Below are 20753 nucleotides of genomic sequence, written 5' to 3' on the forward strand. Positions count from 1 at the left end.
CAACATTACCAACAAAGAGGAGCAGAAAAACTACAGGGAAAAAAAAAGGGTTTTGCCCTTGCAAGTAATGATAATATTATATATATATTTTTTCCCCTTTAAGAGCTTTTAAAGGGTTCTATTGCAGTTATGTGTAGTTGCTTGTTTTGGCTTATGGTTTTATACACACTTGTTTGCATATGCTGTTCAATGTCAACTGGCATGAAGTAAAACATCACATGACTGTTTCTTTAGTATTCGGAATAGGAAGCTATAAAAGCAAAAGCAAATAAACAAGGCAAAGAATGATGAGGGGGTTGCACTGAGCGGAGAGGAGCAGAGCACTTTGGCTGGTGAGCAGAAACTGTACCTTACTGCCCGTCAGCTGAGCCAGGTGAGGCTTGAGCTCTTCACCGATCACTGAGTAGATGGCCACCAGGCAGAACACACTAGCCTTGCGGACACTACTTTCTGTGTTGTCATAGCCCTGCAGGCAATGAAGAGAAACAGAGAAGAGATTCTTTATCAATGCACAAGACTTATCACATGCCCAGGTTAAAAACAAAGAGTATAGGCACAAGAACAAAAAGCACAAATAAGATTCCTTTTAAAATTACACTGATGATAAAAACCCTGACCTATAAATCTCTTTTTAAATTAGCCTTCTTAACTAATATTAATCTTTACATTTCAGAAAACAGAGAATGTATTGATGAGCATTTTGTCATTGATTATAGTTTTTTTAATAGAAAAACAAGATTGCAAATCCAGTCCCAATATAAAAGGATTTTTTAATATCCCCTTTTTTCATGTGAAAATATACCCTTAAAATGTGATGGCCAAGAAAACGAAAGACATTAGGGACCCACTTGTAATAAGCCAGGAATGATATCGGGCAGCAGCTGATGCAGGGAGTCCTTGGGTATGCGTTCAATGACTTTAGTTTGCATTTTGATAGCCGCCAAGTTAATGGGGTAGTCTGCGGTCTGTACAATGGGACACAGCACCTTGATACACTGCTCTGGATGAATAGAACCAGCCAAGGTAGAGGCAGACTCTTCTGCAGCCCTCACAACCTGTGCAAATCGAAAGAAAAAAAGAATGCATTCAAGTTCAAACACATTTGAACATTATCACACATTGCATATAACACTTATGGGTCAAAAAAATTAAAGTTTCGCTGAAAATGAAAATGGAGAAAAAAGAAAAACTGTCAGTCAAAGAGTGGCAGATGCCAAAGGCCAGTAAGATCAGTAGGATCAAGTAATTTTGGTCTAAGGTCTTTTTCATGTTACAAACACTTCACTACTAGTGAGCCAGTTTAAGCGGAATGTTGAGAAATGCCAGCTGCCAGTGACCCTTACTTTTCCAACAGGTTTTCTGTTAGAATCTTGTGGCAATGTGACAGGTGACAAGAAATGTCATCATGAGAAATAATCCTTTCTATATTTAAGAATACAAAGATTACTTGTTGACAAGGAGAGCTGAGACAATGATTAAAGTGTTTAACCTCCTTGTGAGAGTCCTTGTGAGCTTCTAATGTCTTCATGATTGTAAGTTCTGCATAGTTCTTAAAGCGGGCTGGCTGACTCCTGAGGATCTCCTTTAGAACACGCAGAGCCAAAGCCCGGATGGTGTGCTGAAATAGAGCATGATACAAAACCAGGACAGCATTAAAAATATTGAAACAAGCAGGGTAATTCTCTGTATTAAAAGGCACGTGTGTGTGGGTGGCTGTTTAGCACTCACATCTTTGTCTCCAAGTGTCTCTAGCAGCAGCAGCAGGATGGTTTTAAAGTGTTCATCCCACACAGCCATGCTGTCTTCCCGCGTGATCTTCAACAGCTCTACTAATGCCCCCTTCCTCTCCTCTACTCGCTCATTGTGATTGGACAGTTCTTTCAGAAGATCTGCAACCAAGTCTGTAGTTCACAGTGCTCAGTCAGATTTAAGCAATAAATAGGATACAACTTTCTACCTCAATTAGCTCTTGGACCATGTTTAACTCTATCACTGCCAGAGAAATTAAAATTAATATAAACCAATAGGTCAACAGACACAAAAGGGACAGAAATAGTAGTATTTCAATAAGAGTTTTGGATGACATTTGTTAAGCTGTTATGAACACAGGCTTAGTCTTGAATAGAATTATTTACTACTGTAATTTCTTGGCACATTCAAGTTAAATGATTGAAGTTAAAGCTGTGTTAGTTTTTACCCATAGGAAGGACCAGTGACATAAAGACTGGAATAATTTTGTTAAATGTTAAGCTTGGAAGAGGTACAAACCACAGGTCTAAATCTAAGTAAGTAAGAATTAGTGATTGAAGCATGAATATGTGACTGCATTGTCAGCAAAAAAAAGAAGCCATGCCACTCAAGATGAGACAGGTTAAATGGGAAACATTGAAATGAACTGGACTGAAAGGGGGAAACACAAATGCCCATTTTTTTTTGCAAAATGCAGCAATTCTCTTATTCTACTATGCAGGCCTTTACCAGGAGAAAAGCCCTTGTGGAGCACCATCTTGTTTTCACCACACTCCTGCCGACGGCCTGTAGAGGGGGAAGGAGAGGAGGAGGGAGGATAGCAGGGGATGTGATGACAAACACTTGAACGCCAAAACCCTCCCTCATTTCTCCCCTATTCCATATAGCTGGAAAATTCCTGAGAAAGACGGCATTGGAAATACTACTGCTTTTGATATTCAAACTAAATATTGTGTGGGCACATGTTTCTTTATATCAGTCTGTCACTCTATTAGGAATTACATTACATTTAATTTATATATTTATTTATTACCACATATGACTTGCTCTAATAATTTTCTTCATTACAGTCACTCCCACAACAACGGAAATCCTGGAATAGTGCTGCTATGCCAGTGTTGTGGAAAATGACAACAGGTGCAGCTAATCATATTGATATGGAAATCATTGTACTTAAGTGAGCCAATCAAATTGTTTACTCTGCGTGGCCAGTTCACTTGAGAGTGCAAGAGAAAAATGACACTAAAGCCATTTGGCTCACTCTGAAATAATACAGCATTAATCAAAAGCAACAACGTAATATTTATAATATGGACCACTGTTGGGACCACAGTGAGTTAATTAAGTAATTGAATACCCCTGCTCTATACTAACTACAATTAATACTGAAATCTCAGACAAGGTTTTCCTATGTAGTCTTGAACTACAAACATATTAATGTAAGCTAAAAAAATAAAACATAGTATTTATAAATATCTAACTTCAAACTTAATCTAAATATGTTAATCTGTATTTCAAGCTGCATATATTAAACTTGGGCACCTTAAGCTACTAAGTAACAGCTAATAAACCAGTTCTGCATCATAATGAGAAAATGTTCAAAAATAGAATTTGTGGTTTGATTTGTGCTAAAACTGACTTAGAGTTCACAATACAACACAAACCATGAATTAGCATAACACTGGGAGAGTGTAAAGCTTATGGTGCAGTGTGGCATTGTTTTGCATAAATACTTCTATCATGGTCATTTCTGTTGTTTGGGAAAATGTTTACATTTGTTCCATCAAAACTCATCACAGAATATTTTATCTGCACTATGTTTTTTTCATTTTCAGGTAGAATTATATGTTTTTTTTTTCTTAATTCACAAGGTGATGACAGCTTTACAGTATGAAGTGATATGAGACAGACAAGGTGAGCATGATAGAAATTAATTAATGGCAGACTACAAACTCACAATCACGGAACTGCTCCACGTCATCATCAAAGACGGCTTCTTTCAGAGCAGTTTTATCGTAACCTCCAATAGTGTCTCCATAGCCATAGGGTGCAAACTCGCGTGTCCTTGGCCCAGCAAAAGCACAAGGAGAGGGTGTGTTAAGTAGAGACGTCTTATTATCCAAGGCAGTCCGGCCTCCTTCAACTATATCTAAACCTAACCGGGCATCAGAGCCTGGAGATGCTGCCTCCCTACCAGCCTAGAAGAAAGTTAAGAAATAATTTAGAACACAATTAGATAAACACTGAAATGGCAGAGCTAATGGTACGTAAAGAAATTAAAATAAATATATAAATAAATAAACCTTAAAAGAGAACCTCAGTGCCATAAATACCAATGGCAGGGGGGGTCCTAAAATCTTTAGGAAGTATAAAGGAATGGTACGGTCTGACAGCAATAATTTCTGATTGACAGAGGGTAGTGTGTATTGATTGATACGTGTTGTTAGATTCAGATTTTTGGGATTATTTAAAACTCATGCTATTACACACAAACCTATAATGTATTATGTAGCAGATATAAAAGTTAAGGTAAGGAATTTTATAGTTGAACACTTTAACCCAAACAATATTATTTTAAAAGATAATGCTATGCTTTTTAGTGTAGAGAATGCATCTATACTTATATTCTGTTCGACACATCAGGTTAAAGCTCATCTCTTTACAAATACAACATTTGCTGCATGCAGCAAGCATGATTCTGGGTATCTGTCCATTTCTTGCGATTTTTATATTTTACTAGTAAATAGGGCAAAACTACATACAAACTAATGAAAAGGCTCACCACATCTTCCTTTCTGCATTCTCGCCGAATTGGCTCATTGAGGTCTTCTTGGCTGCGGTAGCTAAAGCTCTGGATAGCCTCTGTTACACCACGTAGAGAGCTATAGATCTCATCTGTGTTCATATTCTCTGTGTCATATCTCCAAGGAAAGAAAATGGAAGAAAGAAAGTAAATATTGTTCTCAGTATGCACCCAACATAAATACTTTGCACACAGTGAGGCTCCTGGGTATCCCATTTGAATTGAACGTTCCATATGAAACCGATGGCAAATAAATGAACAATTAACTGAAAACATATTTAACAGAAGTCCATAATATTTAAGTCTTAAACTTACTAAACATGTATTTTTGAGACTAAGTATACAGATCAAAACTCTACATTAATCTATAACACTAAGCTGTCTATCTGCTACTATGGCCCAGAGAAATGCCATCAATCAATCAATTAAAGAATTCTTGATTTAGTAATCATCCGATCAAATGTTGGGTTGCATACATCAAGTGGCAAGAAAAAAATGATGCTGCAAAGTGAGGGTTTTACTACATTTCATTCATTCTCATTGCCAAACCAATTCATCATTAAAAAAGAAACATTATTCATTATAGTGAAGGTTTAAAGTGATCAGCCATAAAATTATGACTACCTCTTTGTTTCTACATTCACTGCCCATTCTCTCATCTCCACTAACCCCACAGGAGCACTTTGTAGTTCTACAATTTACAGATTGTGTTGCTCTGCATACTTTCAAATGGTAAGAACCTCCAGAGAAATTGAAATAAAAAGGAGGTGGTAGTAATAATGTTATGGTAAATCCTCACTGTAATTAATAATGCTGTTATTAAATAATTATATGGTTTGTCTGTATATGTAGTCTTTGTATTATCAAAGTCAATACATAAGTAGGAATTTAATATTAAAATTATTGCAGGCATAATTTAAAGATTTTGTGCACTTTCTGTGACAATGTTATTATGAATGTATGAAATGGCTAATACGGATGTGAGAAGGTTTGTTGAGATGTGACGTTCTGCCTGGCTAACTTCATTGCCAATTATGTATTTAGGTTAAAAACTAAATAAAATATTTCTATTTGATTAGTGAATGCACTAAACTTTATATACCCTTTTTCAATGTATATAGTTTTTGATAACACTGCTACTAATCACTATTTTCAGAACATAGTTCCTACATTTAGTATAATACACAAGTTAAAAAAAAAAAATAAAAATACAAGGGAAAAAATGGAACAAACAGGGTTCTCATTAGCTCTAATTGTTTTGAAACTCCTAACATCCATGCAAAAACTGCCACCGGAAAGGGATAGATAGACCCCACTTTTTCCTGTATTTTGAAAAAGGCCATCCTCTTACTGTTAGAACACAACTAAAAGTTATAGGTATGAAAAACACATGGGAAGGTTAAGAAAATATTTTACTGAGAAAATTAAACATGAAAATGGGGAAAATCTAACAAAGAAGTTGATGTTCTCAGAAAATTGGACTGGTTGCAACAGAGCCAAGACCTCAATATCGCTCAAATATTGTTGTTGAGGCACTTCTTCAATTTTCTGTTTAGTTCTCCAATACCCCTTAAAAAAAATCAATAACTTGTACTCAGTGGCTGTTTTGAGATAAAAGGTAAAACAAAGAACCGTCTCTGCACAGTACTCTAATAAAAACAAAGTGAAAGGCACAAAATTTGTCATTTCCTGATTTCCTTATTCATGAGTAAGTGGGGTCTTAACATCTGTGCCGCCCCTCCTCGCAGTGACAGGCTAGCAGCTGATTTACCTGGGTGACAGTGCGCAGCGGAGGGCCCTGAGGGAGGGGGCGGCAGGGACAGAGGGGTGAGACGGAGGAGGAGGGGGAGTTGGGTGCTTTGAGAACCCATCGACACTCCAACCCCACAACCGACTGTGCCCAAAGAACAGCCAGAGAAGAAGAAAACGGTGCAGGAGGGGCACAAAACACAAGAGAGGATAAGAAGAGAAGAGAAAAGAGAAGAGAACAGGGGGATATAGTGGGAGGAACAGGAAGAGAGAAAAATAGGCTAGTTGGAAAGTTGAGGTTAGCATTATGAGTGAAAGAGAATAAGAATGGTCCAGAAACCTGTCTATGTTCAGCGAGGTGTACTAATTTTTTGTAAGATCTATTTCAAGTTTCCAATACTGACTAGCAACCTCACTCAGAACTAGAATATAGTTTCAGGTTTTTTGAGGGAGTTTTAAGGAAAGTAGTTTAAATTTTTATTCAGTCAGTAAAGGTTAGTGTAAGAGAGATCAAAGAAGTAATAGTCCAGATAATGCAGTGACTTGTGCACTACTTTACCATGCCCAGAGTGTATTCATGCATTCATGTAAGTAAAGTCACAATGAGTAAAGGGCGACAGGGTACCTGGGTGAAAGTCCACTGTGCGAGCAGTTTGTTGGGGAGGTTAGGGGGCTGGTTCTGCTGGCCGGGTGCCTGGCTTGTGTACGTCCCATTGTGCTGCTGGGGGAACTCTGCAATGTTAGATAAAAACAAGAAAGTAAAATGTATTACAGTACTAGACAAGCTAACAACAATCCAGCTTGTAACCTACAGTAATGGAATGATAAACAGAACTGTGTCAATATTATTATTAAACCTTGCATTTTGCAATTTTAATTCACAATTCACTGTGTTTAAAACTGTGGGAGCAACAAAACTTTACATCCTCACTTGCATGTTGAAAATCATTTATCAAAACCAATGGCATTAATACAAAATTAATAATGGACTAATCCCTAACCACACATATTATACTCAATACCCCAGAAAACAATGGTGTTGCAATTGACCCCACTCCAGCTGGCACAGGAACCAGGACCTGGCAATTTTTGACTTGTTTGCTGCTGCTGGTCAGATGTGTTGTGAACTGACTTGTTTGGAAAGGGAGACTCTTACAACTACATGTAATGTAGGTTGTAGTGTAGAATTAGAACTGTAACTATTCTGAGATGAATAGTTACCCACTCTAAATGAATGCTTACTGTTTGCATATTAAAAGGGAAGCAATGGCTTGTAGATTAAAGCTCCTAACACAGATCACAACTATTACATTTACAATACACTGCAGTCACAAATGCAGGGTTTTAGGGGATCATCATTAAAAGTACATGGCATTCTAAGAGCATAAGAGATTTACCACGCCACTAGTGCTACTGGAGCTCTTCAGGTGGCTGTGTAGGAGCTTTGTGGCTCCATCCTGAAATGTCTTGGGCAAAGCTCCCAGAAGCATAGTGAACTCAGGGGTGTTCAGCTCAAAGAGAGAGATCAGCACCACCTGGGCCGCCTACACAACACAGAAAACACACGGTCTAAGAAGCAGCCAAAGCTCAGTATATATAATGCAAGCATGTTAGTTAAGAAACCATGGATAAAGAACTGAACTACAGGAGTTAAATTAGATAAAGAAAATGATGACAGAGGCATTTCAATTATGAAATCTAGTGATAATCTAACAATTGTGTGAGTTAAGTTTAGACCTTTTTATTCAAAGTCACATTTCTTTAACTGCTACACACATGCATGTGGTTTAAATCACTGTTATTTTCTCAGAACAAATGTGTTAGGCAGGAGAAAAAGCATAACAGCTGTTGGGTTTTTGTACATGTTCTGCACATTATGCAGCTACCAGAAAACCAGAAGTCAACTTCTGATCTGTCTGACTAATTGGCATTGTCAAGCCCCTCCCCCAAATCAAATGGTGTAAGAGCTATGATGTTCAGAAAACATTCTGTGAGGCAGAAGTATGCAGGTTAGAGGCAGAGAGTTCACACTTTATAAGTCACACTCTTGCGGTGGTTAGAGGCCGGTGGAACGTGCTGGTTGGTATTAAGGCCAGTTGGAGGGCACTACCTGCTTACACCTTTCCTCCAGGTTACCCTCTCCAGGCAGCAGGGCTGTAGTGCTGGGCCTGCCTGAAAACTCCTCACAAGCCCAGTTATGAAGGGTCTATTCCACAGCAGCAGGGCAGACAGTTTAACAATGTAAGAAAACAACAAAAACTGATCGCCATCTCTACACTGCCTTTAGATTCTTCTAGTATAGAAGCTGTTCATCCATAAAATGGCATTTACTTTTTAGCTAAAACACCACAGTATATCATCACACAAACATCGTCATTGTAGATATATACCTTTCTGACATCAGAACTTTTGGGTTCTGTTGTCCAGGTGATGATACGGGACACGGCTAATCTCGTCTCGCTGGAATTCACAAAGTCTACTGGGTCCATCTGCCTTGCCAGAGACTCAATATATTTCAGGATAGCCACTTTCACCTGACAATTAAAACAACATATAATATAGACAGCCAAAACAATAATGATTTTTTCCTAAAGCACTGCCTAGAGCAACAAGTAAAATTTAAGCACAGCATTCACCTTCAAATTAGGAGTTTGAGTTTGATCAACAATGAACCTCATAAGAATGTTAAATTGCTGATCGAATGGGAACGACTCACTGCAAAATAAAAAGGAGAAATTAGAATGCATTCAAAAAGTAGTGTTGAGGGAGATATCAAAGGTCAGACAAAGTGAATTTTCTAACCGAGTGATATCGAGAGCTTTCTGAACTTTAGCCTGAACTGAGCCCAAAAGATCAGCTCCCATCTTCTTAAGTAACTGGGTTAGCAGAACAAAAAGCCAGTCTTGTAGGTCCTCTCTGTGAACAGTAATGAAGTCTACTAGAGTCTCCAGGAACATGCTAAAGACCTATGAGAGAAAATAAATTTATGACAATCAGACATACAGAAAATAAACTTGTTGGTAAAGTAATGTTTGTGAAACTGAACAGGAAAGATGCTGCACAGTACAAAACAGCAGAACATTAAAAACAGTTTCAAAAGAACAGTGAAAAACCATGCAACCTTTACTTACTCTCTGTTATTAATATCCACACCAAGACAGACCATGCAAAAAAACAACAATTAAAAAAAAAAAAAACACATTCCATTAGTGGGCACAAAAAAACTTGTTTTATGAAATGTTTCTTAAACACATGATTATAAATTTGCAATGTGTGCAATACATATAATTAAACATACATTATTCAATTAATTTATGAAACACAACACCATTATCATGTAGCAGTTTAAACCATTGCAGGTAACGATAAAGTTAGTCAACAATTAAATGCCTGCAATATTCTGCATAGGTTACCTTGCTGTGAGGATCTGCAAACATTCTGGTGAAGATCTCGCATAATCTTTTCAGCTCCACTCGGCTAGCACACACACAAATTGGATCATAAATAAAAATAGAAGATTGTGCAGTGCTGCTCAATACACTGGATCAGATCTCTGTACTTTGTACTCTGTGTTTTGAAGTCCCTACCTATTATTTTCTGCCCTTATACTAAATGTTATATTAGTAGGAATGAAGTGATTATCTTAGTCCAACTGCCCCCTAACCACTGTTCAGGAACTACACTTTTTTTGGTGATTACTACTTTAGAGATAACATGCTTCAACCATAGCAAACCTTAAGCTACATTATACTTTATACTCATGAATTCCATCAGAACTGCATTGAAAATACAATTAAAAATAACTGAAGTACTTCTGACAGCACAAATGTAGGAAAAACAGAAGAAAGCGACCCAATACACTGCCCTGAATAACACTGAAGGAGAGCATTGAACCTCAAAAGGAGTTGGTCATAAGTTTCAAGTTGCTCAGATACACTCCGTCACACCTCTGTCCCAACTCCCTACATAGGACACTGGTTCTCAAATGTCTCTGTGTTAGACAAGTCATATATTGACTGGATACAGGGGCCAGTACTTTTAAAGTTGTGTAGTGCAAAATTTATGGAGTAGGTAGAAATTTGGGACATTGCTTGGGACTGTGAAATAACTCATTTTTTAATAATGTGCAATTATTTGTCATCGTACAACAAAATGCGTTTTCTGCATTTAACCCATCTGTGGCAGTGAAAACATATACACACACACAAGGGGCTGTGAACACACACCCAGAACAGTGGGCAGCTATTCCCGGCACCTGGGGGGCAGTTGTGGGTTTGGTGCCTTTCAGTAACAAATTCAGTAACAAAAAGTGGCAACTCCGTGTTTGAATTACAAGCTATATGCAATAAACAATGTATGATCACAAAATATCAAATAACAAAAATTATTTTCTTAATAAAACACTTGTAATATGCTTTGATCAAAATACCACAAGGTTAAAAAACTACTGCACTTTTCTTACCCTGTATTAACGGCCTTCATAACTGATTTCAGCTACTGCTAAAAATGAGTCTCTGTTTAATATGAAGTGAGAGAGCGCAAGAGTGAGGCTCCCAGCTAAACAATGACACAGATACTGTACTTTGATATAAATATAAAAAGAAATTACCACAAGGTTAACTGTGCTTATAAAATAAATAGCAAGCTAAAATTACAGCCTGAATTTTCCTTTACATTGCCCATTAAGTCTTCTACAGGCTTACCTAAGAACACGTTGGCTTTTGAGCAGGTTTTGCAGTCCCAAGAGCCCTTCTTTCCTCTCTGACCAATTGGAACTGGCACAGTGGTTTAACACCTCTGCAACATCCTCTGTCTGCCGCAGGTAGTGTGGGATTCCACCATTTCTGGAGCCATAAGAGCGTTCCGAGCAGGCACTGGATGCATCACTGTTGGCATCATCATCAGAATACATCCCTGGAGACTCATACCGTCGCCTTAGGGGCTTGCGCTGGGAAGAGTCCACAAAATATTACAGAAGATTAAAGAGGAATAAAATAAAATCAAACCTACTTGTTATGCTATTACAGAAAATTATGCCAGCCAAGAGAGTTAATTCAAAAGTTCACCAGGCACAAGTCAAATCACTTTTATCTTCCTCTTGCCATTAGAATGAAGCCATGCAGGATTAAAATGAAAACTTTAATATTATGGCTATTTTTGTACTAATGATAAGGACTACTTAGAAATCTTCCTGAAGTATTTATTGTTAACTGCTGAAGGACAGGTTACCTAAAGCTCATTTAACTGAAGTACTTCCAACAGCTTAGCAATGCACCAAAAGCCAGTCCAGCTTATATCATTAGTACAGTAAGTGCGGATGTAGTGTCTATATAACATAAAATAATGAAATCTAATTATGTATAAAGAACCTGCTAATGCTGTTAAATAACTGTCAAAGTCAGGGGTGCACAACATATGCTTTGCGTACTAGACACAGACTGGCAAATCAGTCAATTCATTCTCCCCACAATTGCCAAGTCCTGTTCCCTCCTCCCCTTTTCCCCATACAAATCACTCCACTGAAGCTCCATTAGTGATATACAACGAAATACAGAAAAAATACAAAAAGGGTTGGGAGGAGCATTTTATTTAATATGCGTTTTTGACATCACTGAATACTTGTTCCTGGAGACTGCTTTGAGAACCAGGTGGTTCACCCAGGACAGAGTGGCGATCCATATTTGGGCATGCACATAAAGACATTCATTCACACACACCAGGACATTTGTCTGTTTTTTCTTTAAAATGTTTATTTTTTTTTTTTTTACTTTACACACTAGTAGCCAATTCACCTATTCTCTATGTTTTTGGACTGTGGGAAGAAATTGGAGACCAACACAAGCCGATATCCATCTATGCATCCATGTGCACACACAGTGTAAAAATCTGTGATGTGTCTGTATGAAACCAGCCCTTGGTATAAATATGTTGTCCACCCCTGGTCTACTTGCTCATAAAGTTGTTACAAAACAGAGAGAGAGGAAAAAAAAAATTCCCAGCCTAACATGTAAATGACACAAATTAACACAAATTACTTGTGTTAAAAAAAATCTACAAATACGGATGAGATGAATGTGTTAATAAGATAGATACTAAATGGTTGTGAAGAATTCTGAAGTGTTTACAGCCTTACACGACACTCACTGTAAAATGACATGAGTGATATTGAAGATTAGTGGATAGAATGACAACACAGTTTGAATAAAAGAAACTACCTTATTCCTGGAGTCTCCTAACAGCTGAAGATATTACCAGACAAACAAGGAAGAAGAGCAAAGAGACATATATTTCAAAGGGTGCTCTATGGAAGGCAATATACAGTTTGGAATATGCACCCAGTAAATGACAGTTGTGAAACAGATTTAGCTCCTTGTGTGGCACTAAACTGAAAACGTTTCTCAAAGGTAAGAAAGGAGCTAAAGAAAACTGCATTTGTCTTGCCATTAAAACACTGCTCTTTTATAGGTTTATTAAATTATGCACATTTGGTTCTGAGAGAGAAAAGAACTCCATATCTGAAACCTCTAAATATTCTAACCTATGAGTGACCTTCATCATTCAGGCAGTATTTAATGTGTTTGAGTGAGCACTTAGGAGCTGCTAATGTAACACTATGTTTGCAAGGACTCTCCTATTTTGTCACCTGCAGTTACTTTGAGATATGTTCATGTATGCATCATATGAGAAAATTGATGGTAGTCCTGTTCACACAAGGCATTAAAATCCTATTTCATGTGGAAAGCAACTGTTTAAAAACATTTCCAGTGATAGATTATAACTGAATTTCATAAACAAAATAAGAGGCTAGTGCATCTTCACAATTGGTGTTTTTCCACTGCATGGGATCGGCTCAACTCTACTCGGCTCTGCACAGCTTGTACGTGTTTTTTTTTTTACCTGGACGCTTTACCATGAGCACAGTTCCCCCACAAAAGGGAGCTGCTAACATCGCAAAACACAGTCTTAAACGGGAACCACAGCTTTGAAAATCACAACAACAACGATGGTTAACTTGGCCGCTATTTACTAGTAGTGTTCTCACAGATCAACATTCCTTGTTGCATGTCCGGCTTATGCTGAAGTTGGTCAGCCATTGATCCAAGAAGCATATGAACCTTTTCAAACACCACAGGGTAATGTTATGAGCTACATTTCATGGTGATTGATAGATTTCTCTGGCCAATCAGCGCTCTTCAAGTGTGTCATTTATAACCTAACTCAGCTTAATTTGTAGAATGTGCAAGCAGAGACTAAAAAAAACCTGGGTCCAGAGGACAGGTACCAGATTTGGCTAGCGGAAAGGCAAAAGAACTGAGTCGAGTACAGTAGGTGCCAGGCAGTAGAAAAGCGCCATATATTGTTTCTCACAGCAAGTGTCCAAGGAGTCTTTCTGGACGTGTATGTTAAGAGACATTTCTAAATCTTTAGACCTCTAACATATACCTACACACAAATGGGAAAGCAGACCAGGAAGTTTCACAAAGCAGTTGCTTTTGTCTCTTCTATGATGATACAGATAACTAGGCAGTCCTTTGTAACAAATCATAACTCAGGAAAATTTAGCATACAGAAATGTGATGCTCTTTTAACCACCACTGAAGAATAAATTAAAGTATGTATCCAAGATATACTGGTCCTCTTTCTCACTTGTCCACTTCTGATATGGTTTGTTTATACTAGACAGGTCAAAAATAGGTGTGACACAGAATATAGACAGCATGTTTAAGACTATTAATGATAGTCAATAAATCCTACCAGTGCATCTGCAACAGCAGCCTCCACCTCTGTTCCTGTATTCAGAACTCTCATTGCATTTACAGAGGCAGAAATACGGGCTTGATGGATTAGCCCAAATCGATCTGAGAGGAATGAGAGAATACCAGGAGAGGTTAGGATCATCACACAGAGCAAACAAAAAAGATACTTACCTTGCATGTCTGCAGTTTAAGAAATTTACAGTAGAATTTGGACAGATTCAGAGAGAACAAAATAATTAGAAAAGAGGAGAGAAAAGAGGAGGTATAAGATAAAATGGAGATCAAATTACAAATAAATCAAGAAAAATAAGCATACAGAATGGCAAAGTATGAGTAACTGTAACACAAATAACACTGAAGCATAGCAAAATCATATGGCACCAACCTCATGAACAAACTACAGATCAATTGCAAGGCATAAAAAAGGAGGTATTCATTTAATGTAGTAGTAGCACCGTAGGCCTGTACCACTGAGGCTCTAAAAATCATATATATTATTGAATTCCAATAGAGCTTTAAAATGACATGAAATGCCATTAAAATAAATCACAAATGAGAAGATGACTGGAAAGAAAATATGTCATTCTGATTATGCATCAAAGATTAAAAACCCAATATGCATCAAAAAGATGGAGGGAAAATAAATAAATTACACTATCTCAATAAACAACTCAGATGAAGCTACAGGCAGTAAATATGCATTTGTAGGACGAGCAACAAAAACATATGCATGAACACGGCAAAATAACAGGCATAAAAGTTCACACTTCATGTAGTACTCATATACTTTACTCTGGTCAACTGCCTATTTAACAATTGATCAACAGTAACAAATGATCTAAAATGAAGTGTGAACATTTTAGCATGTGTGAGCAACAGTATGCAAGCATGTTTGCCCTGAGTGGAGGGCAGGGAGGGGGGCATGCAGGTCACCTGACTGGCCCACGGGGTCGGCCGTGGACAGCGCACTGGTGGAGCGAGAGTGGCGTCGGGAGGCTGCAAGGACAGGAAGAGGAGGGGGTGACACCCCAGGGAGGGTTAGTGCTACACTACACCACCCAAACCCAAGTGCCATCCCTGGCAGAAGACAACATTCAATATGCCTTCTTCAAAACCAAATTTCTGTCTATTTCTATGAGTGAGAAACACAAATGGTAGGCTGGTAACCCTGGTAACCAAGACCAAGCAGTGGGAGAGGCACATTACTTCTCCATTTCCACCTTCTAAGACATTCGCAAGCAGTGGAAGCAGATCAACAATGAACACAGGATGCAATGAGGTGTGTACTGTAGTACACTTGCTGCCTTTTTTTTCTCTCTGCCATATATCTTGCTGAAAGTGTAGGTCACAGACTAATAAAAAATTACCCTCACCTAAAAAGTAAATTTATTAAGGCAGTCAAGAAAATGTATGCAATATTCTCTTGTCCCAGACATTATAAGAGAAGAAAAACAAACACTAAGGGTTTCTTGGCCATTTGGAAAATCAAAGTTGTGTAATTAGTGATTATTGAAGAACTTTAAAAATGTTAATTGCATGCAAAACAGAGGGCAAGCAAGATACAGAAGTAAAATCATTGAGGGGGCTTTGGGATGGGGACTAATTGATTGGTCTGATGCAAAATCCATAAAAGAAGGATCAGAAAGATACTTGGGGTACTAGAGGGATATGGACTAGTACACAGGTTTTTAAAGAGGGGGCAGGGTGGTCTGCTGATGGTGGGCTCCATCAGTCACCTGCATGGTTTACTCACCCAGAGGAGTGAAGCCCCGAGCGGGGCTGGTATCACGGCTGCTCTCGCGACTGGTGTCACGGCTGCACCCCTGACTCATGCTGGGGCGGGGAATGCGGCTGCTCCGGGCTAGCGTGCGGTAAGGAGAAGCAGCAGGAAGAAGAGCTTTACCACACAGCCTGGCTGTTAGGACACACGTTAGGGTGTTAGTGAGGCCATATTAAGGCCACAACCAGGACAAAGGATGGTTGCTGGGGAGACAAGCGCTGCGCTAGGAGCTTCTGATTTCACTCTGTTTCAGAAAAGGTTAGACACTGAAGCAAATGCTGACAACTTGGTTGGATTAGTTTGTGAAGACAGTTCAGTAGCCTCTGACAACACAACATTTAAAAATGTATCAACAAAAAACACGGACTAACAAAAAATACTAATATTAATTCAAATTTTCAAATATATGCAGTAAACTGAGGGAAGAATAAAAACAATGTATGCTGTTTAATTCAATTACAAATGTAAATGTTGGATCAGTGTTTGGATTCATACTACTTTCAGTTAAAATCAAATTGCCAGCAGAAATATTTACTGGTCAGATCTTAAAAGAGGCAGCTTTTCCAGAAGTACAGACATGAAATCTTTTAACAAAGAACTGGCAGACACAATGATCTCAACAAACAGTGACAAAGCTGATGAGAAGCACAAATGGAAGGAGCTGGTTAGTCATCCTTACCATTATTCTGTAACAAGTATATCAAATACAGAAACAAGTTAGCAGCAAGAAGCCACTCAGTCAGAAAGGAACATAACAGCAACAGCATCGTCATCAACAATCTGAAGCAAATGCTGAGCCATTATTCCTTAGAGAGGACTTCCCAGGTTCTGCACTGGTAGGGTTTTTAAGGAGGATGAGATGGTGCTAAAATGCTGTAAACACATCAGTGCATTTTTAACACATCACTGGTGCTAAAGCAGCCTTTCTTCTATGTTGTGTATTCTTTCCACGGCTGGTGGCAATGTTGGGTCTAAGCTGAAATCTTACCTTTTCCCCACCAGTGTTAGCCTGTAGTTAACAACAATTTTCTATTTGTAACACGTATAGGTTTCTCAAGTATCAGTTTTTAGATTTACAAATTGTTCACAATTTTTCCTGAACTAATTTGTGAATATTACATATGTTCTCTGTAGGCCTTCAGATTTGAGGAGCTCTCAACCAGTGAGGAGCTCTTAAATCAGTGTTTGCTTACCTAGGCTCAGCCTACTGGGGCTGGTCTCTCTGCTGCAGCCCTGGCTTCTTGGGACCCGTGTACGTTTGTCTGCTGGTGTAGCTGTAGGTGTGGCAGTGGCTCGAGGGATTCTGCCATATGCATGCCCCAGAAGCTTTCCAGGGGAACTGGAACGGCTGCCAGCTGACAGGAACAAAGTCAGAAGAACATTCACTAACACAAAACAGAACAATTTCTGCATGGACTGTAAGTGCTGAGTAATAGAATCATTTTGCTCACAAAATATAACTTGTAATGTCAAAGCTGAATTCAGCTACTTATCTCAGTGCTTTTTCTTTTGTCACAGCAGTATAGGTCTGTAGCCCAATTTCCACAGTGTAGATTGTTTTTTGTGATATATAGTCTTGTTTTTAAGTATGTAAACCTAAAACTAATATTTAAATAATTATTAAAAATAAATAAAATTCACATATCACAATTTTGGCACATCTGTAGGAGATTTCAGCTTTAATCAAATGAAGGCAACTACGGACTCCCAAACTATTTATTTCCAGGATCTATTTCTGTTGTTGGGGAGACACAATGTGAATATGACAACACTTGTGCTGACAGAACAAAGCACTATTCACAGACACAATAGAACACTAGAGAAAAAAAAAACTCTAAAAGGAGAAAACATGTATAAAAAAATACATATGCACAAAAACATATATGCACATACAAAACAACCAAAACAACATTTTCTGCACTTAAGAAAAATAGAATCAGTTAAAACATGCTCTATGATATGATGAAAATATGAAGGGTAAAGTCATGCAGGGTAGTGTTTGTGTCAGGTGGCAATGTATTAGGTTTGCTTGGATGAACTTTGGGGTCTTACCACCAGTGGGGTTAGCTGATCTGGATCCTTGTTTATGGAGGAGAGCCGTAGGACAGGTGAAAAGTAGCCAGTTACAAAAGACGTTCAATGTGACATGATTACCCAGCATGCACCAGGCAAGATGTGTTATCAACTCGTGCTTTTGTCACTTTAACTAAGGCTAAAGCCCTGGACTGCATGTTTACTACTTTGATCAGTATGCCAGTCTGCATTACAAGAACACAGAACAGCCCACAGAGATGCAAAATGTATGACCACAAGAAAGAGGTGCCATACTGCAAGAGTATGCTTTACTTGAAATGGAAATGATGCTCCCACACATTTTGAATGCTGGCTGTGGATAAGAGACGCCATCTGCTGGAGCTGCCTGAATTATGTCTGAGAAAAGATGGTTATGTTAGCACTTACGCTGGGACTGAGACACCACTTTCGCTCTGCTTCGGCCTCGGCTGTCCGTTACTGTAGTGCTAGAACTGACGGCACTGCCAGAGCTCTGCCTCCTGGTGCGTACACGACCTACAGAGAATCACACACAGACAAGAACAGTGTTAGAGGTCTACAGAAACAGCATGGACTTACAAGGAAGAAACAGGAAAAGAAAGAGGAATGAGAAAGGACAAACATTAAAAGGGAAACAATAATAAAAATTCCAGGCACCAAACATTTAAAAACTGAATTAGGTAATCTTGACAGTCTTACAAAACACACTGCTGAAGTGGGTAAACAGAACCTATAGAGCAATGTTGCCATGTGATATCCAGTAACTTAGACTTGTTATTGTGTGTAACACTCATTTATTTTAAAGTTATTTTAAGAATAAAGGACAGGCTATGCTTAAAACTTTAACATTTTAAAAATATTCTGTTTTAATTCATGCAACTTTTTTTTAAGGGACATGCCCACTTAAAAGATAAGGACAATGAAGCTAGAAAAGTAGAAGAGCATGTACAGATAACCTGTTAAATAAAATAAATTATGTATACAAAGTACATAAGTATAAACAAAAAGTATGTATTTATTACTATTTTAACAACAAAAATTACAAATACACACACACACATTTAGAGTCTGTTGTTAAAACAGTAATAATATATACTCTGTTTATACTTATATATTTTGTATTAAAACAATTCTAGTCATCATAATATATAATTATAATATACATTCTGAAACATCTGAATGGTAGTTTGAAATTATTTTTTGCTAAGTAAAATTAGCCTTGGGTGGGCTTTTCTTAAATACAAATTATCAAGGGGGAAAAACAGGAAAACATCTAAATTAGTCGATTACAACAGTTTATTAATACGTTTTGGGGAGGGTTTGGTACATCATGCAGACAAGTCATGCAAAAAGAGAGTCACCATTGTTAAGTTGGCGTTGACATACAGGGAACAAAGGACAACACTGCCTTTTACTCTCCATAGGGTTGAGTGGAGACCAAGACACACACACACCAATACATACACAAATCTTACCATCTATTTTACCAGGTGTACCATCTTTGGGGCAAAAAAAAGCAGGGGAGTGCGGGGTGAAGAAAAGTATAAGAGGCAGAGATTAGAGTCAGTTAGGTTGGAGGAAGCGTGGAAGACAGGGTTGTAGCCAGAGTTAGGTCTTGTATTCAAGCTGAAGGCAATAATTATTCATGACTGCAAGTAAGGGAACAAAGGATTAACTGTATTACACATTACAACATGTAGGGGAAAACCTATGTAAAGGCCAGATTAGGAAAACGACTTGTTTGCACTCCTCATAATTCATAAGTTTAACTTGAGTTATTAATTTATTCATTTAGTTTTAAGTTCTTCAGCATTTGCTATGGCTTGAAAGAACAGGATTAAGAAAATGAATAAATGAATAATTATACCTAAACTACTTTTATTATAAATAATATGTATAAACTACCTAAACCATCATTAAAATATCTTAAGGCATTAGTGACACAGTCATTTGTTCCTCATCAGAGCACAGCTTAATAGCACCTATGGTGGCCATCAGGTTTATTAATGGGCTTCAATGACCATAAAAGCCAGTGATATTTGAGCGTTTCATTAAAACGCGTAATTATAGAAGAAAGTAGAGAAAGTATGTCTAGAGGGTGTTTAACATCTCAGTGCTCTAAGAATGATTCTGAGTGCTGTTAGGTGGATTTGGGTCTTACCCAGGGAGGCATAGGATCCTGGAGGCAGGGCTGCAGCAGAGCTAAATGGGGAAGCTGAGGGCACGGTGGACATGCGGGTCTTGGCACTGGCGGCAGCGTTCACGTCTATGTCGCTGCGGGAACGCTGGAGGGAGCCAGGTGTGGAGGGAGCTCTGGAGCTTACCACCTTACCTAGTCAGACCAGAGGGGATGCATATTAGATCTCTAAATACATTACATAAAACTGAAAAATCAATTCATTTTTAAAAATGTTATGTAGAATTCTGGAAGCACTTGGTCAAATTACATCTTACAAGTTATAATTACATAAGTACAAATATGTTAGCATGCTCTTAAATAGCGGAATAGACAAACATGAATAGACAAACATGATTTTTTTTTTTTTTACCAATTGCAGTTCACTACTTTTAATTTGTGACATAAATTTTGCACAGGTCACATTTAATGTTTATTTTCCCCAATAAGTTGATCTGAGTAAATAAAAAAGTAACTGCAGAAGTGCTGAATTATGCTCTGTGTAGAGGATGTGTACTTGCTTTCCCATACAATATCAACATTAAAAATGTCATTTGACCCATTACCCATAAATGTATAAAACAAAATAAGCCAACACACATCTAAGAACTTACTTCTGCTCATGCTGCCTCCTATGACATTCTTCACAGACAGTGGCCGACTAAAGGAAAAAGTTAAACAAGTTGA

General features: G+C 38.1%; 1 protein-coding gene across 1 annotated transcript in view; it reads right to left on the bottom strand.

Moving 5' to 3' along the window:
- clasp1a (cytoplasmic linker associated protein 1a) overlaps window positions 1-20753 on the bottom strand; it is a 66704-nt gene that overhangs the window by 3546 nt on the left and 42405 nt on the right. Inside the window, exons 18-43 of the mRNA XM_066686335.1 lie at window positions 20681-20727; window positions 20052-20222; window positions 19366-19389; window positions 18299-18406; window positions 17891-17917; window positions 17032-17193; window positions 15812-15919; window positions 14992-15054; window positions 14057-14160; window positions 12517-12540; window positions 11005-11249; window positions 9715-9778; window positions 9433-9435; window positions 9104-9267; window positions 8938-9016; window positions 8692-8835; window positions 7699-7845; window positions 6927-7033; window positions 6324-6446; window positions 4532-4670; window positions 3707-3947; window positions 2479-2535; window positions 1729-1901; window positions 1490-1618; window positions 849-1055; window positions 350-466 (exon numbers count right to left, since the gene is read on the bottom strand). Of these exons, the coding sequence (XP_066542432.1) occupies window positions 350-466; window positions 849-1055; window positions 1490-1618; window positions 1729-1901; window positions 2479-2535; window positions 3707-3947; window positions 4532-4670; window positions 6324-6446; window positions 6927-7033; window positions 7699-7845; window positions 8692-8835; window positions 8938-9016; window positions 9104-9267; window positions 9433-9435; window positions 9715-9778; window positions 11005-11249; window positions 12517-12540; window positions 14057-14160; window positions 14992-15054; window positions 15812-15919; window positions 17032-17193; window positions 17891-17917; window positions 18299-18406; window positions 19366-19389; window positions 20052-20222; window positions 20681-20727 (2977 nt within the window). The remainder of the gene's footprint in view (window positions 1-349; window positions 467-848; window positions 1056-1489; window positions 1619-1728; window positions 1902-2478; window positions 2536-3706; window positions 3948-4531; window positions 4671-6323; window positions 6447-6926; window positions 7034-7698; window positions 7846-8691; window positions 8836-8937; window positions 9017-9103; window positions 9268-9432; window positions 9436-9714; window positions 9779-11004; window positions 11250-12516; window positions 12541-14056; window positions 14161-14991; window positions 15055-15811; window positions 15920-17031; window positions 17194-17890; window positions 17918-18298; window positions 18407-19365; window positions 19390-20051; window positions 20223-20680; window positions 20728-20753) is intronic.

The sequence above is a fragment of the Hoplias malabaricus genome, chromosome 12 (assembly GCF_029633855.1).
Source record: "Hoplias malabaricus isolate fHopMal1 chromosome 12, fHopMal1.hap1, whole genome shotgun sequence".
Classification (NCBI taxonomy): domain Eukaryota; kingdom Metazoa; phylum Chordata; class Actinopteri; order Characiformes; family Erythrinidae; genus Hoplias; species Hoplias malabaricus.